Source organism: Saccopteryx leptura, chromosome 2 (genome assembly GCF_036850995.1).
Source record: "Saccopteryx leptura isolate mSacLep1 chromosome 2, mSacLep1_pri_phased_curated, whole genome shotgun sequence".
NCBI classification, from domain to species: Eukaryota; Metazoa; Chordata; class Mammalia; order Chiroptera; family Emballonuridae; genus Saccopteryx; species Saccopteryx leptura.
The window spans coordinates 249,808,729-249,830,419 of record NC_089504.1 but is presented as its reverse complement, the minus strand read 5'-3'; the positions used below and the strand labels follow the sequence as shown (position 1 = coordinate 249,830,419).

The 21,691-nt window shown below is 52.6% G+C and overlaps 1 protein-coding gene across 1 annotated transcript in view; it reads right to left on the bottom strand.

Moving 5' to 3' along the window:
• The window catches only part of TMEM132C (transmembrane protein 132C), a 214,069-nt gene that overhangs the window by 56,779 nt on the left and 135,599 nt on the right, over nucleotides 1-21,691 (bottom strand). Inside the window, exon 3 of the mRNA XM_066371182.1 lies at nucleotides 18,063-18,209. Coding sequence (XP_066227279.1) covers nucleotides 18,063-18,209 — 147 coding nt within the window. The remainder of the gene's footprint in view (nucleotides 1-18,062; nucleotides 18,210-21,691) is intronic.

The window sequence follows — 21,691 nt, the reverse complement described above, 5'->3', positions numbered from 1 at the left end:
AAGGGCGAGAGCCCCAAGGGAGTGGGTGTTTCCTGACAGCCACTGAGTGTAACACGAGTCCAGAGTGGGGCGAGCGGCGAGGAGAGGTTCATATCCGGCAGTTACACCTCACTTTAAGGATGAAGTGGCTGAGTCCTTGATTTCTTTCTTTTTTTTTTCTTTTTTCATTTTTCCATGTGGCCAACGTGGCTGGCCAGGTGGATGTGCCCCACTGGGGCTTGGCCAACAAGCATTGCAAAGAAGAGAGACAGGAAGGCACGGCCAAGCTGGGCTGTGCTCTGGACCCTGCTACCGACATCACTGCCTGTCCTGGGTATTTCAGTGGTTCCCAACCCCTCTGCAGTCTCCCCTCCCGCCCTTGCCATTCTGTGACCTCCTCTGGTCACATGCTGTCTTTGGCTGAAGTGATGCAGACTCGGTTTCTCCTGCTTTGCAACCAACAGCCCCTGCCCACACAGCTGGTTTCCCTTGCCCTGCCCTGCCAGGCCTCAGTTTCCCCTTTTTGTAAAAGGAGTGTCGGGTAAATGACCAGGCCCTCCTCGGCGTTATGCTGTAACCCTCTGGACGCAGCAGCACTGATCCCACATCTTTCGACAGCGCTTCGGGGAGCCGCCCCGGCCTTCCTCGAAGAACCTGGAAGCGACATTGAACCCTTTCATCTCAGAATGCTTTCCTGTGTCCTAACAGCAAGGGGCGCTGCGCTGGACAGGCCGACAGATGTGCGAACCAACATCTGCCCTGGGCGCCATCCTCAGACCCGGCGGGGGAGTCTGGTATCAGGGGAACATGTCGTGGATGGGGAAAAAAACCCCATGGAGGATCGAAATAGTCTTTCCCTGCTCTGTTCCCCAGGGAGCAGTGTGTATCGTGGGCCCTCGCTGACCACTCCTGAGAGGAACGCGGGCTGGCCAGGCGCCCTGGTCGTGCGCAGATGTGGAGGGCGCATTGACCACTGAACCTGGTCTCCGCAGAGCTGCCAGGATGGGGGGCGGGGTGCGAGTAGGAAGGTGTTTCCCATCAAAGACACTGAAGCCCGAACTACTTAGCTGAGGCGATCCAAGGGGACCCCCAATTCTGGGAAAAAGTCATTTTCAGGTGGTCTCAGAAGCTGCCGGAAGAGAGAGTGAAGATGCCAAAATGAACCGGACCCTCTGAGAAATCAGTTTCAAGAATGCAATTTCATCTTGGAGGCAAGTCATCTCGGCGGGCTCCCCGGGCGCAGGGCGGAGGGGGTGGGAGAATCGTGTGCTCAGCCTGGAAATGGAAACCCGACCTTGGTGCGAAAACAGTCGCAGGCCCCGGGTCCTCCTGGGCTAAAGGGTTGCCAAGGGCCGTGCCCGCTGGCCCTTCCTCCGCAGATGCCCAGCCCTGCTGGGGGCGGGGAGAGGCTCCAAGTCCCTCGGCGCGGTACAGGGAGTCTCTCCTGACCTGCCTTTGCTCAGCCACAAGCACCTCTTTCAAATAACAGCTACCGAGTGCCTTCAGCAGCAACCAAACCAAGAGCATGTTCCTCACGGAGCCTCCCTTCTAATCTGTGTGCGCTGGGCCAGGACGGGACGTGGGAAGACACACGGAAGACAGACCCACGAGGGTAATGACAGTGACGACTGTTAGCAACAGATGTGCAGCCCTTAACACAGGAGCTGGCCCTGGGTGCCTGCCTGTTCCGGGGACGGTGGCTGGACCATAACCACAGAGGGGCGTCTCAAGTTGTGGGGACCCAGCTGGGTGTCTGGGCAAAACCGTGCGGGTAGCTCAGTGCTAATCTCCGCAGATGACTACACTCAAATCACAGAGAGGCCCCATGGAGCCTGGAGAGGGAGGAGGAGGCTCTCCTGGCTGGAGGTCTTTGTCCCTCTCTTGTTTCCTCAACTGGGGGTTCAGTCCTTCCCCGGCCCCCCAACTCCTAACACAGCAGCCTGCACTCTGCACAGTTCTGTGGGCAGGCACACAATGCTCCACAGAGTGATGGGAGTCCAAACGCCCTCAGTGGAGTGTGTGGAGGGGTGTGTGTGTGAAAAATGGTTTGCCTCAACCACCTTAACATGTTCCCATCTCCATGACTGTCCAATGCATTGGAAACCGGTGATTTAAGTAGGGCAAGAGCCATGAGCCTGTGTTTATGGTGCACATGCAGCGGGTTGGGGTTTGTCTACAGGGGTTCACACGGCCCTCACGTCGATCTTGTCGTGTAACCCTCCGCACGCTCACCCAGAGGGAGTGAGGACAGAACCCATAAACCCGGACTAGAACCCGATCTGCTCGACTCCAGCCCCCCATGTAGGCGACAGGCACATCCAGGTAGAAACTCGAGTTCCATGTGCCAATTGTGTGATGCTGTCTCCACGCAGAGGTCTGCAAGATGACAGTGACATCACGTCCCTCATGGAATTGGCTTGAAAATGAAAAGCAGCAGCTTCCTGCTCAGCTGAGGGTAGAGACCTTCTCTTGGCTTAATTTGAAGACAGAGAAGGAAAAAGACAAAAGAGGGAGGGAGGGAGGGAGAGAGAGAGAGAGAGAGAGAGAGAGAGAGAGAGAGAGAGAGAGAAAAGCTTTCTCCTTGTAGGAAAGGGCACAGATAAGCATGAGACTTCAAGAGACATCATGACTGTGTGCCCCACTACAAAGCCAGGCCTGAGACAAAAAGACACTTGATCCCAGACTCCTCCATGCCTGATGGTGACAAATGACACAGCTGGGACCCACATGTTAAATGGTCCCTAAGAAAAGAGACTCAGTGATTTGGTGTCACTGTGGGCAGCGTACAAATAAAGTCATCGCATGAGAGACGTTGGGAGGGCCACTTTTGCGATTTAGGTGGCCAGCAATGGTCACCGTTGCCAATGCCCACATTGCAAATGTTACCACCACGAGAGAAATGCTCTTGGAATGTGGTGGCACTGAGAAATGCCACCTCCGTTCTCCGTCTTCCTCCTCCGGAGGCATAAAGTGTCTGTTAGCCTTGTCCTGAAGGAGTGAAATGAAGAACAGAGACTTGACCTTGGGGTCACCAGGTCTCTGGCACAACCCTGCTGTCCACCCCCTCCCCCCGCCCCATGTCTCTGCACCCACAGGGGACAAGCAGTTGCCCAGCACGCTCTCAGAGATGCCAAGGTTACAGGTGCTGTGGACAGGCCGCTGGGACGTGACCCAAACGTGGCTTCCGAGATGACCTTAAGATGGAGACAAGGACACGTGACCATCAACACTGCGAGCTGCCTGCTGGGGGTCTTCCTCTCGGTTCACCATCAGATGCCTTCAGATCGGCCTTATTTTACATGTGGGAGAAACACCTTCCTCTCATTTCCTGTAATTCCTGTTTAATATTTGCCACAATGCTCTTGACACAAGCGGCATGATTGTTTCTCTTAAGAGAAAGAGAAAGGGGGTGGGGTGGGCAGGGGAGAATCCCCCAGGAAGATGGAGGGGGAGAGTCTCACACATTATTAGGGGATATTCCAGTAAAGGCGACGGTAGTTGGGTGGTTTTATTGGCTTATGTAATAGTGGAAAAATACAAGCCTGATCGCATTTCTCCCTGTAGCTAATAATCCTTTTAACCACAACAGAGCTGGATTCTGGTCTTGCAAAGTAGGTCAGGGGTTGCTAAATATATCCTACTAGCTAGGCCTTTAAAACACACACTATATACAAACAATGCATCGATATCAGTATGTGGTATAAATTACATATAAGCGTGCATGATATATTTATAACATATGCTGTTGAAGTATATTCGGCTGCTGTCATTATTTGCCTTTTCTTTTATTTATTTATTTATTTATTTTTACCTGGAGAAAGATACTTTGCAATGCGGCACACACGGTCACAAAATTCAAATGCTACAAAAAAGGATCTGGTAGAAACAAAGTTTCTCTCCCACCTCTGGCCTTTCCATTCTCAAATCCCCTCACATCTACATAGCTTTCCTGAGATCTGATATCCATTTACATCCATTTACAAACACCTCCCTTTGTTTGATTTTTAATTGGAGTCAAAGACACATAACATAACACAGGCCACCCTGACCAGGGTGAAGCATGTGCGTGCTCTGTTATGCAACTATCACCACGGTCCGCCCGTTTCCAGAACTCTTTTCATCTTGTGTCATTTAAACTCCGTCCCCATTAAGCGCTCACCACCATCCCCCCCCAGCCCCCGACACCTACAACATCCACTTTTTGTCTCCATGAATTTGACAGTTCTTGGGACCTCACGGGAGTGGCACCACACGGTATGCGTCCTGTGGTACCCACCTTATTTCGCTGAGCATAATGTCCTCGAGGTTCATGCGTGAAATTGGATATGCTGGAGCATCTCTTCATATTTTTAACTTCAAGTGTTAGCGTGCCCCACACACAGTCACTGCTCAGAGCCAGGCCATTTTTTTTCTTTTTCTTAGCAATACTTCTTACGGAGCTTTCCAGATCGGTGGATACGGAGATAACTCATTTTAAATGGCTATATACTATTCCATTTAATGGAAGTGTCTGGAGTTACTCGACCAGTCGTTGCCGGTCTATTACAGACGGTACCGTGATGAATGTCTGTGTGTGGGTGCGAACCGACTGCAGGAGAGGTTCTCACAGAGGGGATCGGCGGGGCCGTAAGTTTGGGGCGTTTAATAATTCCTAGTGCTGAACTTCTGTCCAAAGAGATTGCATCAGGTGGCGATGTTAACAGGAGCGTCCTAGAGTATGTGGTCCCCACATCTGTGGTTATTTCAAGGACTCAGGGTTCCAAAATGTGACCAGTCTATCTCTCGGCTACAAACACGAGGACGGCCTGTGGGTGGCTCACATTTCAGCCCCCCGTCCCCCTCCCCCATGAACCAGCTGCCCTGGAATCTAGGCTGGCCCTGTGATGGTTTTTGCCGGAGAGAGTGCGGCAGAAATGATCTTGAGGGCTGGTGACAGTTTTATGGTTTCGTGTCCTTATCCCTAAACTCCCTGAGTTGTACACATTAACTAGGTACAGGTTTTTCCGTGTTAATCAAACCTGAGTTAAAGTGATTTAAAAAAAAAAAAGATGAAGAGGCTTCTGCTTTCTGCTGGGGGAGGAGAGGCATCCCCCCACTGCCCTGAGACCTGTGGGGGAAGCCCCACCCAGCCGTGAGAGGCCCTGGGGGGTGCGGGAGAAGCGAGGCCCCCAGCCCTCACCCAAACTGAGCTGCCCATGACAGCAGCCAGCACTGTGTGCCCGCTGTCCATGGGCACCCCGGACCTCCCAGACCCAGTCACTGGGACTGACCAGAATCACAGACGTATCACATGCAGAAGAAAAACAGTTATGGAAAACTACATTCCAGGTATTTCTCTGAAGAGACCGGAACCACTAATTCAGAATGACAGAGCCATCTCCCATGTTCACGGCAGCGTTATTTACAATAGCAGAGTGACGGGAGCCACCCAAGAGCTCACTAACACACGGGTGGATCTGGAAGAGGCAGTACAGCTATACGACGCAGTATTACCCAGTCATAAAAAAAAGAATGAAATCTTGCTGTTTGCAACAGCAGGGATGGAAGAGGGTACTGTGCTAAGTGAAGTAAGTCAGACAGAGAAACGTGAACACCATATGATTTTACTGTTATGTGGGACCTAAAGCATGAAATAAACAAAACAGAAACAGACTCGTAGATACAGACAGCAGACTGATGGCTGACAAACGCCAGCCGTGTTCGGGGGCTGGATGACAAGGGTGAAGGGATTAAGAAGCACAAACGGGCACAAATTGAGCCCTCCCTGGTCGAACTCTTCCCCGTGCCCAGCACTGTCCAAGGGGATAGGACCAAACAGCCTTCCCACGGAGGGCGACACGTCCTGTAGGCTGTTCCTCTGGACAGAACCCTGGCGTGTGGCGGACACTGTTCCACCCCCAGGGCTCAGCTCAGATTTCTCCTCTTTTTGTGTGAGATGCTTTCTACTAAACCCCTCACCTCCTGCAAAAGAGACACCTAGCACCTCGTTCCTGAACTATCTCCCCGGGAGTTTTACTTTCTCCATTTTCAAAAATGTTTTATTTATGTATAGGGCTCCTAGTCTATATACCAGCACACAGACGCTTCTTGAGTCACCTGATAAAATTGTACATGATAGAACTGCATGCTCAAAAAAAAAAAAGATTTATACTTAGGGGTGCTAGCTCACAGAGGGAGGGAAGCCAGTGGGGTGTACGAATTTAATTAGCCATTTCCCTATTGATGTTTTCGGTGGTTCCTCCTCCTCTTATAAATGATGCCACCAGGAATGAAGTATTGGTGCCTCTCTGTGAGTTTTCTGTAACCATAGGAAGTAGAACCCTTGCCTCTTAGGAATCAAACAATTACACATTGAATAGCAAGTCCCAGATTCTTTTCAGAGAGTCTGTGCCACTCACGGCCCTGCGTGGGGGAGGCACGTGTGTGTGTGTGTGTGTGTGTGTGTGTGTGTGAGAGAGAGAGAGAGAGAGAGAGAGAGAGAGAGAGACTGTGTCCCCCCTACACCTGTCTTAATAAGCCTTTCCCTACTGCGAAGCGTCTTCCCTCAAGCTCGCCAGCACCTTTATTGCCTCGTTGGCGCTTTACCCTGTCCGCAGGGAGTCCCTGCTATGTTCCGACAGGCAGTTTCTCTCATTCGCAGTCTCGATACAACCCCGGGCCTGCTACCTGGGCTGTACACATTTCCAACGTTCTTTGTATATGTTGGTGTCCCCAATGAAGCCCTGCACTCCCTGAAACTGGGGGCCCCTTCGCTTTCCTCCCTTTCTGTTGTCTAGCTCCCTGTGGGCTCCGTTGTCAGGAGGCGGCGTCTGCCTGGAAGACGCGGAAGGGAGACGCGGAGGGGAAGCCATGGGTTCCGGTCTGAAAACTGAACGTAGCTGCACCCCGTCCGCTGCCAGGTCCACACTCCTCAGCCTTTTCTCAAGGGCACCAGGCCCGCGGCGATCCCTCCCCACGACTAGAACATGAACAGCTGCTTTCTCCGTCCCCTCCCAACCTCGTCCCTTTAGGACTTGGCTCCAGGCGGATGGCCCCGCACCAGGACCCACGAGTGAACATGGGTCGGGGACAAGATGAGGCGTCGGGGAAACTGACACCAGCTGCCGGATCCAGGACGTGCGGCCGGGTCTCCATGGCATCTTGTGTCCCGGCTGATCGTTAGGGCGGCGGACTGTGCGCTTTGAAGACCGGGAAAGAGGTTCCGATCCAAGGAGCCGAGGTTCCGATCCAAGGAGCCGGGAGATTTTTCCTAACTGCAGGGATGAGAAACGTCCTCTTCAAAGGAACGTCAGGGGAACGGTGAAGGCCCACTCGCCGCAGATGCCACGAGCCCCGGGCAAAGGCAGAGAAGGGTGTTCCCTCCCTCGGCGCCGGAAGCAGACGGCGGTGAGGGGCCTCAGTGCCCACGTACAGGGCAGGTTTGTTCACAGGACTGGCCGCCGCCTCCCTCGCTGCTGAGGGAAGCAGAGGGCCGGCTACGGAGGAAGAGGAGAAGCCACCCGACAGTGTCCTTTGGACGAGGCCTGGGACGCCGGGGCCAGACCCCACCATCGGCTCACCCCATGTGTGAGGAGGGCACGTCGCAGGGGGCTCTTGGGGTGATTTTAAGTGGGACTCTCGGGGGTTGGGAGGCAGGAGGCAGGCAGCTTGCTAGCTTCGAGGCATGACCTACATTCCAATTTCAAATGCATCCTTCTGTTCCTACAGAAGACAAGGATTAAGACGGAAGCTCTCTTGGGGCATTCAGAAAGGAGGGGGAAGGCCCCTAGGATCAATAGGCTCCACCCGAGTGGAGCGTGGTGGGCCCCCGGCCAGAAATTTGATTGTATTTATTGTTATGTTTGCCTCTTATTTGTGGCAGCGGATACCGGGCTTTTCAGATTTAGGAATGATAGAAAGTTTCCTCTTGAAATAAGTTGATTTAGGTAGAAAAAAAGAAAAAAGAAAAAAGATGAGTTGACTTCAATGTAAGACACAGACCAAACAGTAATGGTATGTATGTCCCGTGGATAGGAGAAGACGTCATGGTGGCAGTTAGGGGACCGCGCCATGGGCACCTGAAGTCAAAACAGAGGCGTCTCAGGTCAGCCACGAGGAAGGTGGCATTTCCAGGCATCCGCCTGGCCGTGAGGTGGAACCCCGAGGCCACTGCTCGCTTTGTGACCTCAGGACGGGGTCATAAACCTCTGAAAGGCTCAAAGGCCACTTCAGGAGGGCAAGGCCAGCATAGAGAGCGGAGGAGTGTGCCTGTGTCCACAGGCAGGTCCAGTCCTCTGTGGGCCGACTCGTCTACAGGACTGTCCCCAGACTTGGGGACAGGGCTCATGCAAGACCTCCGTGTGTATGTCCCAGAAGCACAGCGATGGTGTCCAGGGAGCCCCGGAGGGAGATGCCACCGCTCAGGGAAGGCATTCTTCCCGTCTCCCAGACTCTCCTGTTCCACGCTGAGCCAGGGCCACAGGCTTGGGGTATAAATGGCGGTGTACTCCAAACTTTAATTTGCCAATTTTTCTCCCAACAGTGACAAGAGGCAGAAAAGAATGGGATTAAGGGCAAAGGTCCATGTGGATGAATGAATAAGGAAAATGTCCTATACATACAGACAATGGAATATTACTCAGCCATAAAAAGGAGGAAAGCCAGCTATTGGCCACATGGGGATGAACTTGGAAGATGTGATACTAAGTGAAGGTAGCCAGATGGAGATAGACAAATATAGCCTCTGGTATCACTTGTACATAAAACCTTTTTAAAAAAAGTTGAACTCACAGAAACAAAGTAGAATGGTGATAACCAAGGGCCGTTGGTGGCGGGGGTGGGAATGCAGGCCCAGGGGCACAGACTTCCAGTTATAACATGGATGGGTTCTGAGGATATCATATACAGCATGGTGGCTATAGTTAATACTGCTGTCTTATACAATGAAAGTTTTATTTATTTATCCATTTATTGAGAAGAGGGAGGCAGAGACAGACTTGCACATGTACCCTAACTGGGATGGACCAGGAAAGCCCACTAGGGGGCAATGTTCTGTCCATCTGGGGCGTCGCTCCATTGTTCAGCATCAGAGCTATATACTTAGCACCTGAGGCAGAGGCCATGGAGCCATCCTCAGTGCCCGGGCCTACTTGCTCCAATCGAGCCATGGCTGCAGGAGGGGGAAGAGAGAGAGAAAGAAGGGAAGGGAAGGGGGTGGAGAAGCAGATGGTCACTTTTCCTGTGTACCCTGACCGGGAATTGAACCTGGGACATCCACACATTGGGCCAACTCTCTACCACTGAGCCAACCGGCTAGAGCCATATAATGGAAGTTTGCTAAGAGCAGGCCTTCATCATTCATACACACACACACACACACACACACACACACACACACACACACACACAAGATAATCATGAGGAGATGACAGCTGAGTTAATGAACTTGATTGTGGAAATCATTTCATAATACATGCATGTATCAAAATCATTACATCATATACTTTAAGTATACTCGATTTTATCTGCCATTATCCCTCAATGTAGCTGGCGAGGGGTTGGGGGGTGGAGTTGCAAAGGTCCATGTGGCCTGTCCTTACAGTGGACTGTGACTCAGCCATGGAAAGGAATGGAGCACTGACCCCGATACAACACGGATAAACTTTGAGATCATGACGCTGACTGAGAAGCCAGACACAAAGGCCACGTGCTATGTGAGTCCATTGATGTGAAACACCCCGACCAGGCAAATCCACAGAGACTAAGTAGATTAGCGGCAGCCAGGGGCTGGGCTGGGGGTGAAGAGGACAGGAGACTGAGTTGGGATTTCTTTTTGGGGTGATGAACACGTTCTAGAATTAGGTCCCGGGAGGGCTGTACACATCTGTCATGCCCTAAAAGAATCTTACACTTTAAAAGGGTGCGTTTGATAGTATGTGAACTACATCTTAATAGGGAATTGTCTGAGAAACAAAAGGCACAAGAGAGGCTAGTTTTCAAAGGCCCCTTTCAAGAGCTCTGACCAGCCTTCTCCTGGCACAATGGAAAAATCTATTTCCTCATCATCGACGCATTAACAGGGATCTCCGCAAAGGCTTAGATCCCGGAATCGGCCCACCAGCCTTCAGAACTGGGCGGCCCACTAGCTGGGGGGTCCTGGGTGAGCTGCTCTGCCTCCCCAGTCACAGTGTCCTCCCACGTCGGACAGGGGTCGCTGTTTCTGAGGACTCACGTGGCAGGTAAGGGGTGCTGGGTGTTTAACACCATTTCCAGCAAGTAGAAAGCCCAGAAGCACGGCACTACTGTGAATGCCAGAGAGAGAGTGCTAACCCCTTGTCACCCGCCTGACGCACAGATCAGAGGTGAGTCTACCTGAGGGACCAGGGCTCGGTGACAGGAACCATCAAACTAGGAGAACGTGTCGCTGTCAGACGGGCTGTTTGAATTCACTGAGCACCAGCACCACGCCCTACAGACCTGACCCTTGTCCCCAGTCAGTGGAGCACTGCTGTTTGCTCTGAGCCATTTCAGGGACATCAGGAGAGAGGGCTCTGACCTCACCCTCTCCAACACAGAGACATGGCTGATTCTGCAGGGTAAGTCCCAACCCTGAATGACATCGCAGGGCCGTGTGACATCAGGAATGGTAGGTTTCAGCCTCTGGTAATTTGGTGGCCACATAGTGTAGGGAACTCTTGCAAAGACAAACAGACCATAGGGCTACTGAGTGTCTTCAATGAAAAAAAAAAAAAGCATGTTTAGAGCATCTCCTTCTGAAAGAAAAATAACAGAAAAAAAAATAACAAAAAAGTTTAAAAGATGGCCCTGGCCGGTTGGCTCAGCGGTAGAGCGGCGGCCTGGCGTGCGGGGGACCTGGGTTTGATTCCCGGCCAGGGCACATAGGAGAAGCGCCCATTTGCTTCTCCACCCCCCCTCCTTCCTCTCTGTCTCTCTCTTCCCCTCCCGCAGCCAAGGCTCCATTGGAGCAAAGATGGCCCGGGCGCTGGGGATGGGATGGCTCCTTGGCCTCTGCCCCAGGCGCTAGAGTGGCTCTGGTCTCGGCAGAGCGACGCCCCGGAGGGGCAGAGCATCGCCCCCTGGTGGGCAGAGTGTCGCCCCTGGTGGGCGTGCCGGGTGGATCCCGGTCGGGCGCATGTGCGAGTCTGTCTCATTGTCTCTCCCCGTTTCCAGCATCAGAAAAATACAAAAAAAAAAAAAGTTTAAAAGAGAAGAAATAAAAAGGACAGAAAAAAATAAAAGAAAAAAGTTAAAAGAACCCCCCCCCCAAAAAAAAAAGAAAAAGGGAAAAAAAAGAATGCATTGTTCCTATTGTCTGATTCTGTGGGGGTCGTGTTCTCATCATGTTTAACTTGTTTTACAACTCAGTAAGTTGTAGATCAATGGTAGCCATGTACATATTTCTTGATGCAAATAAATTATGCCCAGCACAGGGACAATTGATTTCTCTCCTCGTCCAAGTGGAAGAAGTTTTTCACCTACGTGTACATTTATTTCATGGCCTACATACGTCTCTGCTTTCTAAACGCTCCTTGGAACGGTGTGGTTGTAACGCTTTTCAGGTTCCCTCATTAATCATCGGGGGACTGACATTTCTGATGCACGTTCCTTTCATATTTGTAAGAAAGTCATGAATTTGTTCTTTCTATTGTTTTGGAAAATTATCCTGTTACAAAGTAGAAGCTGGACGGCCCTGGCCAGAGGCTCAGTGGATAGAGCATTGGCCTGGTGTGTGGAAGTCTTGGGTTTGATTCCCAGTCAGGGCACACAGGAGAAGCACCCATCTGCTTCTCCAACCCTACCCCTCTCCTTCCTCTGTCTCTCTTTTCCCCTCCCGCAGCCAGTGGCTCAATTGGTTCAAGTGTGGCCCCAGGTGCTGAGGATAGCACAGTTGGTCTGAGTACATCAGCCTCAGGTGCTAAAAATAGCTTGGTACTGGAGCATCGGCCCAGATGGGGTTGCCGGATGGACCTTGGTCAGGGCGCACATGGGAATCTGCCTCACTATCTCCCCTCCTCTCACCTAAAAAGAAATGTAGAAGCTGGTCAACATTATCACTCCATAGATAATAACACTACCTTCTGACATACAGAGCTGTGCACCCTCGAAGAAAAGGACGAGGTAAGGAAGTGTGTGTGACAAAAGGGAGGGCTATGCGAGATAGGAACTTCCTTAAGTGTCTGTCCTCTATGTCACAGCTCACAAGGAGGTGATTGCTTTTCTGACCAAAAGAGACAGACCTGGCCGGCCTTTACCTATTGCATTGGCCGCACGCCTTCCCCCGTTTGTGCTACCTGGAGCACAAGGAGGGTACCCAGACGCATGGCTGCACTCTTGAGGGTGTGAGGAAGGGGACCGCATGCCAAAGACTGCAGAACAGGAAGGAAGGAGACGGGGTCCTCGATGGCCCTGTGCAGCCGCACCCCAGCCCGAACGGCGGTAGCCCGGCAGAACATCCAAACACGCCTGTGTCTTTTCTCAATGCGGCGGCTGTGCTGTGTGCATGTGTGTCCATCTGTCTGTCCTCACATTTTCTTTCTTTTCCCTTCCCACTCCTCTTCAGTGCTAAGTGGCTTTACGGGGGAGAGAGTCACCCCCAGCCGCATTCACACCAGCTGATGAGGTTTTTTTTCATATTCCTGACCTGGCCAGAGTTGGTTCTTCACCATCCCCCCATTCCTGGTCTCATGTTAACAGCGTGCTCCCAGGACACAGAAACGGGTCAGAGGAGAACGTGGCTAAGAACGGAAGAACCCTGGGGGGGCTCGGAGGGCAGAAACCGGGCAGCGGGGCCTCTGGTGCCAGTCTCCAATTTTAGTTCACATTCTCTCTCTCTTTCTGTCTTTCACGAACTTGGCACAAGACGCCACGCAGTCAAGGTTCTGTTTGAGGCCGCCGTGTAAGCAATCCTTGTTGAATGGGAGACAATGAAAAATTAATCCCAGCCCGGCGCAACTAAGTTTTCATTGGGGGGCGGGGAGGGAAGAAAGAAAGAAAATGGAGTCCCTTGAATCTTATCGTCCTCAACAGATGTTTGCCGACTGTCCTGATGTCGGCAATTACCTGTCGGGCCGTGTGACCCCTTCCTTCTCCACGAGCTCTGTCCTGGTGTTGTCAGCACAAGAAAAGCTGGTGGTATGAACGGAAAAGGGAAACGGTGCATTTTGTTTTTCCTCCCAGCGGCGCCTCCCACAATCCTCCCTCCTCCACCAGGGAACGTGCTGCCTCTTGATCTGCGTGCTTTAGGAACCGACGTGCACCCCTTTGGCTTCCCTAGAAACACCACTCCCGTGGAGGGCCAGCACCAGCTATGCACGAGGACTCGTTTGCTCTTGAGGGCAAATCTCATGAGATGGGAAATACAACCTTCATTTTAGAGATAAGGCAATGGGGGCTCAGAGAAGTTAAGTATCTTCCCCAATGTTGCACAGCACATAAGTAACAGAGTTGATTTCAAATGGCAGGTCCTTCTTCTCCCTCAACCACTTTGTTATGTGTAACCTAGTTCTTCTATGAATGGGACTAATAATACCCAGATTACGGGAACCAGAGGTCAGCAGAGCGAAGTTGGAATAGGACAGCCGCCAGTTTTGGGGAGGGGGGCCATAGGGCACTGCTGGGCAGGAGGCTGGCCTCTCGGTGGGCTCAGGAGAACTGCAGTCTTGCCTGGCGCCTTCCTTACCAACTCCTTAGCAAGGCTGCTGGAAATAATAAGCATGATACAGTATCACTGAGGGCAACAATTGTCTAGTGTAACATTGCACAAAGTAATCACGACAGTGCCAGCATGGCTACAATTAAATTGCTGTTCATTCCCGACCACAGTCCCACCACATCCCCAATTCACAGACGAGAAATCAGAGGCCCGAAAAGTAATTTTTTAAGGTGAGACAGAGCCAGGGACCCGGCACAGCCTTGCTCTGAAAACAGCACACGGCTCGGTGCCCGCCGCAGGGCAGCTGCTCTACAAGGTCGGGTATCTGACGACCGTATCATTACTGCCATTACTGCAGGGAGCCAAGGAAAGGTCTTGCCCCAGGGCAATGGTGACCTTAAATCTTCAGCCCTCCCCGTCATGCTGGCCAGCCAGCCTGTGCCCTCTTGGTTCCTGCTCATGTGTTTGAAACATTTTAAAAAACCCCTCCGGGTTCTGCCCTCTTCCCTGGAGCCCTCTCCTCCCTGCCAGGGGAAAGTCCCACCAGACTGGGCTCCAGAGACCTTCAAGACTCAGACTGTGACATCTGATGACTGAATTATTCTTCCACATCAGAGCCTCCCCACTCCTGGTCTCCTGGCTCCTCCCCTTCGGTTGGTGTTCCTGTCCCCTTTGTGCTCTGACACTTTCAAATTCTTACACGTGTCAGAGAGTACACGCTGTCCCTGTCTTCGGTGACGGCCTTCCAGATTGGGACCCGACGAATCAGGCTGGAAGATGACACTGCCCAGCTTCCCTTGCAGCTCGGTGTGGCCGTGGGGGTGCACGTCCTGTCTATGGGATGGGAGTCGGAGGGACACGTGCAACCTGCAGGCCCTGCCTTAGAACCGCAGAGGCCACTCTCCGTGTGCCCCTGGTCCCTCTTTACAGGCTGGAATTTATGCTGGTGAAAAGCCATCTTGGCCTGCGTTGACCACAGCAGCACCTTTGGGTGGTGGATGACAAATTGAAGGGCATCCGAGCCCCCTGCCTCTGCACGGTGAGTCTGTCTCATGGACTCAGACATTAAACTAAACAGAAATCAACACCCTTCTTGCTGAATCAGTGACTATGGTGGTGGGAGCACGGGGGGGGGGTCTCTGTCATAGCAGCTGACCCTCCTGTCCAAGGCAGTGCACACCTGCCTGGCGACCACTGTGGTCCCCAGAGACTGACTGCGTTTGTCTGCCCCCCTGTGCAGGAAGGCGGGAGTGGGAGCCCAAGAAGGATGAGGGGGCCGCGCCTTCCTGCCTGGCGTCAGCGTCCGCGCTTCCTCCCCAAGGTGGAACATTACCGGCGTGATGGATGGCACGTCCCTTCCATTTAGCTGGCCTGGTTTACACACCACTGGTGAGAAAAATACTGCGCTTGAGCTGGGACAAGTTAGGAATAATAAGGGCCACTTATGAAGAATTAATGTGATGTGGAAAATGGAAAGGAAAACGTTATTAGGTTACCCGGGAAAGGCACGGAGGACAGCCCACGGAGTCACCTGTCACCATGTCTTGGAGAGCAGCACTAAGTGAGGGTCAGAGGACTCATTTAAAGTTATTAGAATAATCTCTCTGTGCTAAGAGGCTGCCTCTTTTCCAAACTCTCTCTCTCTCTCTTTTTTTTTTTTTACATTTCCTAATAAGGGTAACTGTGTTTCCTCCCGAACAAAACCCTTCAGCATGTTGCTAAGTGAGGGAGTGTGGCCATCTTCACAATGCTTGGTGCCAGGCAGAGTGGAGGGTATTCAAGCAGGGAGGCGGCAAGGTCTCCGGTCTTGTGGAGGCCCGTGGAAGAAGAGTGGTGGCAGGTACCTGGGACCCGCCACCCTCATTCCAGGCTATGGCGTTAGTCTAACTTGCTCCCAGTATCTGGTTGGACACTAGCCTCCCCATCTGTGTTTAACACAGTCACCAGAAATTTTGTTTACACAAATAGGAGGGTGCCACCATCCTGCCTGAAATATTTCCAAGGTTTCTCATTGAAAGACAAAGACACTTCTCCGTGGCCTGGCCCCCACGGCCCTCGCCTCCCTGCCCCCATCTATCTGCCCGCCACTGGGGCTGCTGAGCAGTTGTGCCCATCTCGGGTCACAGGAACAGGGGCAGCCCTCTGGCAGTCAGAGCAAAAAAAGAGAAGGAACCTGGGCTTCTGATGAGTGACAGGTTGCAAACCACATCCTAAGTGACGCGCCCCCTCCCGGTGAGTTCCCAGTGCCACACCTGCTGTCAGGGCAGTTGCTGGTGTTGCCACGAATACTTCTCGATGAATTTACTTCATCATTTTCCATTGTTTTAAAGGGACTGTGGATGACGGTGCGAGGCTGGCGTCCATACCAGTCTTACAAGCCCTAAGGGTGGCTTTACCAAGTTAGCACTGGAACATAGTCCTGATTCCTGAGCACAAACACAGGGATGCTGGTTCTCACTCTGAGGTGCTCCGATCAGACTTAGGTCGTGGGAGGGCTCCTCCCGGGGGGGGGGGGGTTAATAGGTGCACAGAACACAACAGCCCAAGGCTCCTTAGCTCCCAAGCTGTTTTTGGGGAAAGCCTCCTGGCTCCCTGCAGGTCTCTGAGTCCCAGGTGGCAGCATGAGACTGCAGGCTGGACTAGAGGGCATGTGTTTGTGACTCCCAGGTTCTGGGCGCGGGCAAAGGGGTGGAGTCCTTACCAACTGGGACGGCCTCGTAAGAAAATGTCTGTGAGTCCAGCAGGGTGTAGTGCCACCCTCCCTGGCACAGATGAATCCCATAGTGGGGGACAACGTGTCACAGCTATGCAGCAAAGGAAATTGGGGGGAGGGCAGCTGTGTGGGGAAGCAGCCAGGGGAAGGGGGGGGTTGTTTTCCATTTGCACGGCCTGTCCAAATCCCGGGGCTCTGGCCTCGGCTCCCGGGACACCTGTGTCCTGGCACATGCAGACCCTCCAAGCTCCCTCCTTCACCTGCCCGGTGGGCACCACACTCCACTTGGTGCATCTGAACCAGCACCATCCATTGACTTGGTCACGCGGTAACCACCCCTCAGACCCTGGGCACAGGCCCCCTGGTGCTGACCCTTCCCCTGTAAACCGCAGACAGAACGCCACCCAGCATGCTATGTAGTTGCCTATTCACTCTGCAAGTATTCCAGCCCCCGCCCTATGCCAGGAACGGGTCTATGAAAGAATGCAGGATGAAGAGGTGGGCACAGCCCTGCCTTCCCTCACAGAGCCCAGGTTCTTGTGGGGGAGAGACAGAGAGAAAGCAGACAAGGTCATTCTGCATGGGTGAGTTCTAGAGAGAAAGTGAGACAAAGCGATCAGTGTCAGGGGTCACAGACAGCCTCTCTGGGACTATTTAAGGGGAAACCTAAAGGATCAAATAGTATACAGCCACCAACATTTTTTGGGGGGAATATCAAAATGTCAGGAGAAGATATTTTCCACAGAAGCCAAATATATGCAGGAGAATTTTAAAATCTCTAAATGGAGTATGATACCAAATTTGCAAAATAAACAAATCCACATTCTCTAGATACAGACGACATCTATGGATAAAAGACGGGGAGAGAATGACCCCACGTGTCAGCAGTGGCTGACCCTCGAGTGGCAGCGAGATTACTACAGTTCATTATCATACGTGCCCTGTGCAACTGTTTCCCTAATATTCTAACATGGGCATGCCGTTGCTGTTATACACAGGAAGCAATCATTTTTAAAAATTTTATTAATTTTTTAAATGCTTCCCTTATTGACCGTAGAGAGAGAGGAAGGGGGAGAGAGAGAGAGAGGGAGAGAGAGAGAGAGGGAGAGAGAGAGAGAAAGAGAGAGGGAAAGAGAGAGACAGGAACACCGATCTGCTCCTGTATGTGCCCTGACTGGGGACTGAACCTCTAACCTCTGCGCTTCCGGATGATGCTCCAACCAAACGAGCTATCCGGCCAGCGCAAAGCCATCATTTTAAAGTCCAGATGTCTGGAGCGACTCTCCGATGGCAGGTCCTTGCTCATTACTGCCACCAATTGTCACCTCCTGTCTCTAAACCCCGCCCCACTGAGGACCGAGTCCAGCCCTGTGCACATTGGTAAGCAAGCTGCCTCTGGTCACTGAGGTAGGGCCCCAGGGGAATAACACGGCCCCAGGACACGCGTGTAGGTGAAGCGGCCACGTAAGCCGCGGCCCAGCAGAGCACAACCTTGCTAACTTGTCTGGGCCCCAAGGCGCAGACAACAGACCTTCATTCAGAATTGCACCCTGCTCTCCGGCTGGGACGACATGACCATGCTGCTGTCCTGGACGCAAGGGCCGAGGGCTCGGCAGCTCCGCTAAGTGACAGCGTCAGTGAGTGTTCCTCAAGCCTTGTGGGTGGAGCCTGGGCGTGAGGGACCCCAGCCAGACGCCCGCAGAGGGAGCTGGCGCTTACCTGTTGCGAGCGCCCGGACCCAGGCGCTGGCACACCACAGTGGTGGTGGCGTGTTTCCCGCCGTTCCCCAGCTCCTGCTTGACGTCCCACTGCCGAGGCTCGCTGGCGCGGGCACTCAAGATGTTGACACCCTTCTTCACCTTTGCTCTGCAGGAGGGAGACAGGCGAGAGAGAGCACAGGGTTAGTGGCTGGCCTTGCCAGGTGCGCCCGCACCCCTGCAGCTGCGCCTGTTGGCTTCTTGTTCGTTTCTTTACGTTTATATATCCAGGGACCCAGACGGACACAGGGTACCAATCCTCACCAAGGCGTGGCTGGACCCTGGGGCCATGGAGGACGTGACTGCTATGTAGGAGAAAGGACCAGGGGTCAGAACGGACCCAGAAGTCACAGCGGCCACTCGGGGGACCAGCAGACAATGAAAAATGTCTGCAGAGCTCAAAGGGGAAACGGTCTCCAAGCCTAATTATGAAGAGGTACGCAAGCTCTCCTAACATGCACCTCCTACAGCCTTGCTCAGGAAGCTACCGGAAGACGTGCCTGGTCAAACGAGGGAGTGTTGGGAAAACAATGTGTTAGGCTTGCTCGCTGGTACTTTGCCTGATTGGTGCATGAGCGCGGGGCAGCACCTGTGTGTACAGTCTATGTAAGGCTGCAGGTGATCGCCCTCAGGAATGCCGACTGTAGATTGTGGATTGCTTGCTGCCATTGGGAGGGGCCATTTTCTGCTATTGTTTGAAGGGAAAGGGCCCTCCCCTACCACCCACTGCGAGCCTGTTTGCTTGTGAGTTCTGAGAGAGAGAGGCAAGCGGTTTTTCCTGCCTGTTTGCTCGTCTGCCATTGCAAGACTCTAATAACAGAATGGCCCACCATTCTCCAGCTCCACGTTTCCTTTACTGTTTGCCCGAATCCAACGGGAACTGGCCCGGCCACGGCCACGGCCACCCACCTTACAAGGAGAAAACCTAGAAAGAAGCCATGAGGCATGAGAGACAAGGTCACCCACAAAACAGAGAAGGACGGCAGGCTCACGGCGACGAGACGGCCGATGGGGAGGGCGGGAAACCCAGGATGACTGCGGACCACCAGCACCGAGAATGCCCTTTGCCACGGGCGTCTGAGGAAACCGGAGATTCCCCAGTCACTTCGATGTGAATGAACGTTTTGAGAGGAGATGTAGATAATCAGCGAAGAGTGTGGGAACACGTAAGCGCGAACTACACGCAGAAATGAAGAAAGAAAGAATAACCCCAGTCAGTTTTTGGTTCTGACAATGACGAGAGACCATGATGCAGGAAAGGGAAGGGAGTCATCACGGAATACTCTTGGCCGTACCACGACTGGTGCACAGGCCTGCAACGTTTTACTCGCCGGAAGGTAATGGAGACGAGATAGGATCATCATGTTGGGAGGATGGGAGACAGAGGAAAGGCACGTGGGGGCCGGGGGGGTGGGACAGAGGGAGAGATGTTTTATATCCTTGTCCTTCCTGGTGGGAAATTTATAGTTATGGCCAAAAAAAAAAAAAAAAAAAAAAAAGGAGGCCTTGTCTCAGCCTCACTGTGTCACTTAGCGTGACGGATATGACAGCAGAAAAGGTGACAATTCTGACTCTGCATGGGTAGGAAAGGCAGAGGAAGGGAACAGAGCTGCAGTGTTTAAAACAAAACAAACAACTAATTTTAAAATAGCTCAATAGTTTAAGATGAATAAGACGTTGCAAAAAAAATGTGTATATATCAATACATATGTAGCATTCTCATTCCCCTCCCCCATGCTCCCCCAGTGACAGATCTTACACACTCACAAATAGAACGTGGTCAAAATCGGGGCATTGGCATTGGACACAATGCTGTGACCTTGGGCACAAACCTTACCTAGATTTCACCTGTTTTCACATGCACGTTCTCTCTCTCTCTTTCTCTCTGTAGTTCTATTGGACTTCTATCACATGTGTAGACTGGAGGCACCATCATCCATGGTCAGAATATGGAACCACTTCCATCACCACACTGACAACGCCTCTGTTACCCTGAAGGGTCACGCCCATGCTCTGCCCGACACTCAGCCCCGACCACCCCTGCCCTGTGCCCTCTCGCTGTCGTATGGTCACTTTGAGACTTTAGGTATATATTTGTCAATGAACACCCTGCAGAACTGTGTGAGACCTTAAATTACACGCCAAGCGCTAGCTTAGGAAGGTACCAGTTAGGACCCTGGTCGGCAAACTGCAGCTCGCAAGCCACATGTGGCTCTTTGGCCCCTTGTGTGTGGCTCTTCCACAAAATACCACGTGTGGGTGCTACCTCAATAAGGAATGTACCTACCTACATAGTTTAAGTTTAAAAAATTTGGCTCTCAAAAGAAATTTCAATCGTTGTACTGTTGATATTTGGCTATGTTGACTAATGAGTTTGCCGACCACGGATAGGACATCACACACACACACACACACACACACCCGCTCACACTCACACCCCTGCACTGCTACCATTCCAGAGTGGAGGAGGTAAATCCCGTGAGTAGTTAAAAGGCCACACAGAGCTGAGCCAACACTATCAGCCAGCCATCCCCAGAGGGAACCAAGGACGTGGGAAGTGGTGACCACATGTCCGCCTTTCAAAAGTGGGGCACTCAGATTCTCAGCCAGGGCACACAGGAGAAGCGCCCGTCTGCTTCTCCACCCTTCCCCCTCTCCTTTCTCTCTATCTCTCTCTTCCCCTCCCACAGCCAAGGCTCCATTGTAGCAAAGTTTGCCCGGGCACTGAGGATGGCTCCATGGCCTCTGCCTCAGGTACTAGAATGGCTCCAGCTGCAACGAAGCAACGCCCCAGATGGGCAAAGCATCGCCCCCTGGTGGGCATGCCAGGTGGATCCAGTGGAAGTCTGTCTGACTGCCTCTCCACTTCTCTCTTCAGAAAAATAAAAAAATAAAAATGTGGGGCATTCAGTAGGTTCCCCCAGCACAACAGGGGTGGGTCAGTGGCAGCAGGCACATGTCCTTTGTACCCATCCTCCAAGGCTTACGTTACAATGATTTGCTAAATACACTTGCCTCTTGCCCACAAGGAGACAGGGGAACCCTCCATCTGCCCTAACCTGCAGGGGTCTCACCGTATGGACACCTTCAACCCGCACTGCCCGTAATTAAAGCTCGTGACTAGGACCCGGCTTGAAGCTGGGTTCTGCTGCGTTTGGACTCGAGAGAGAGTCCAGCTTCCACCAGCGGGGCAGGTTGTCCCTTCCAGTCAATCACTCACACCAACACGTGGGCTCTCGGTGGCGGGGGCAGTGGCTGGCATCCGCTGTGCAGACAGACAGGACAGTGAGCCGTGAAAAAAAGGCGTAGGTTTTCAAAGGCTGGCATTGCTAACGGGGTGTCTTCCTGGAGAAGGTCTAGGGGTGTTCCCAGAATGTGGGTTCCAGGAAGAGAAGTTATGCAAAGAGAGAGGATGAGCCTTCAGGGTGCTGGCTGGCGATGTGGCAGGCCGGTGATGAGCTCTGTGACCTTGGGTAAGCCCCTCATTTGACCTCAGCTCTTGTTCATCATCAGTCAGTGGGGGTGAGGGGGCACGGTCTCAGTCCAGTGCCCCCTCATTTGCGGGACTGCTGTGGCTGGTTCTTGGGGTGA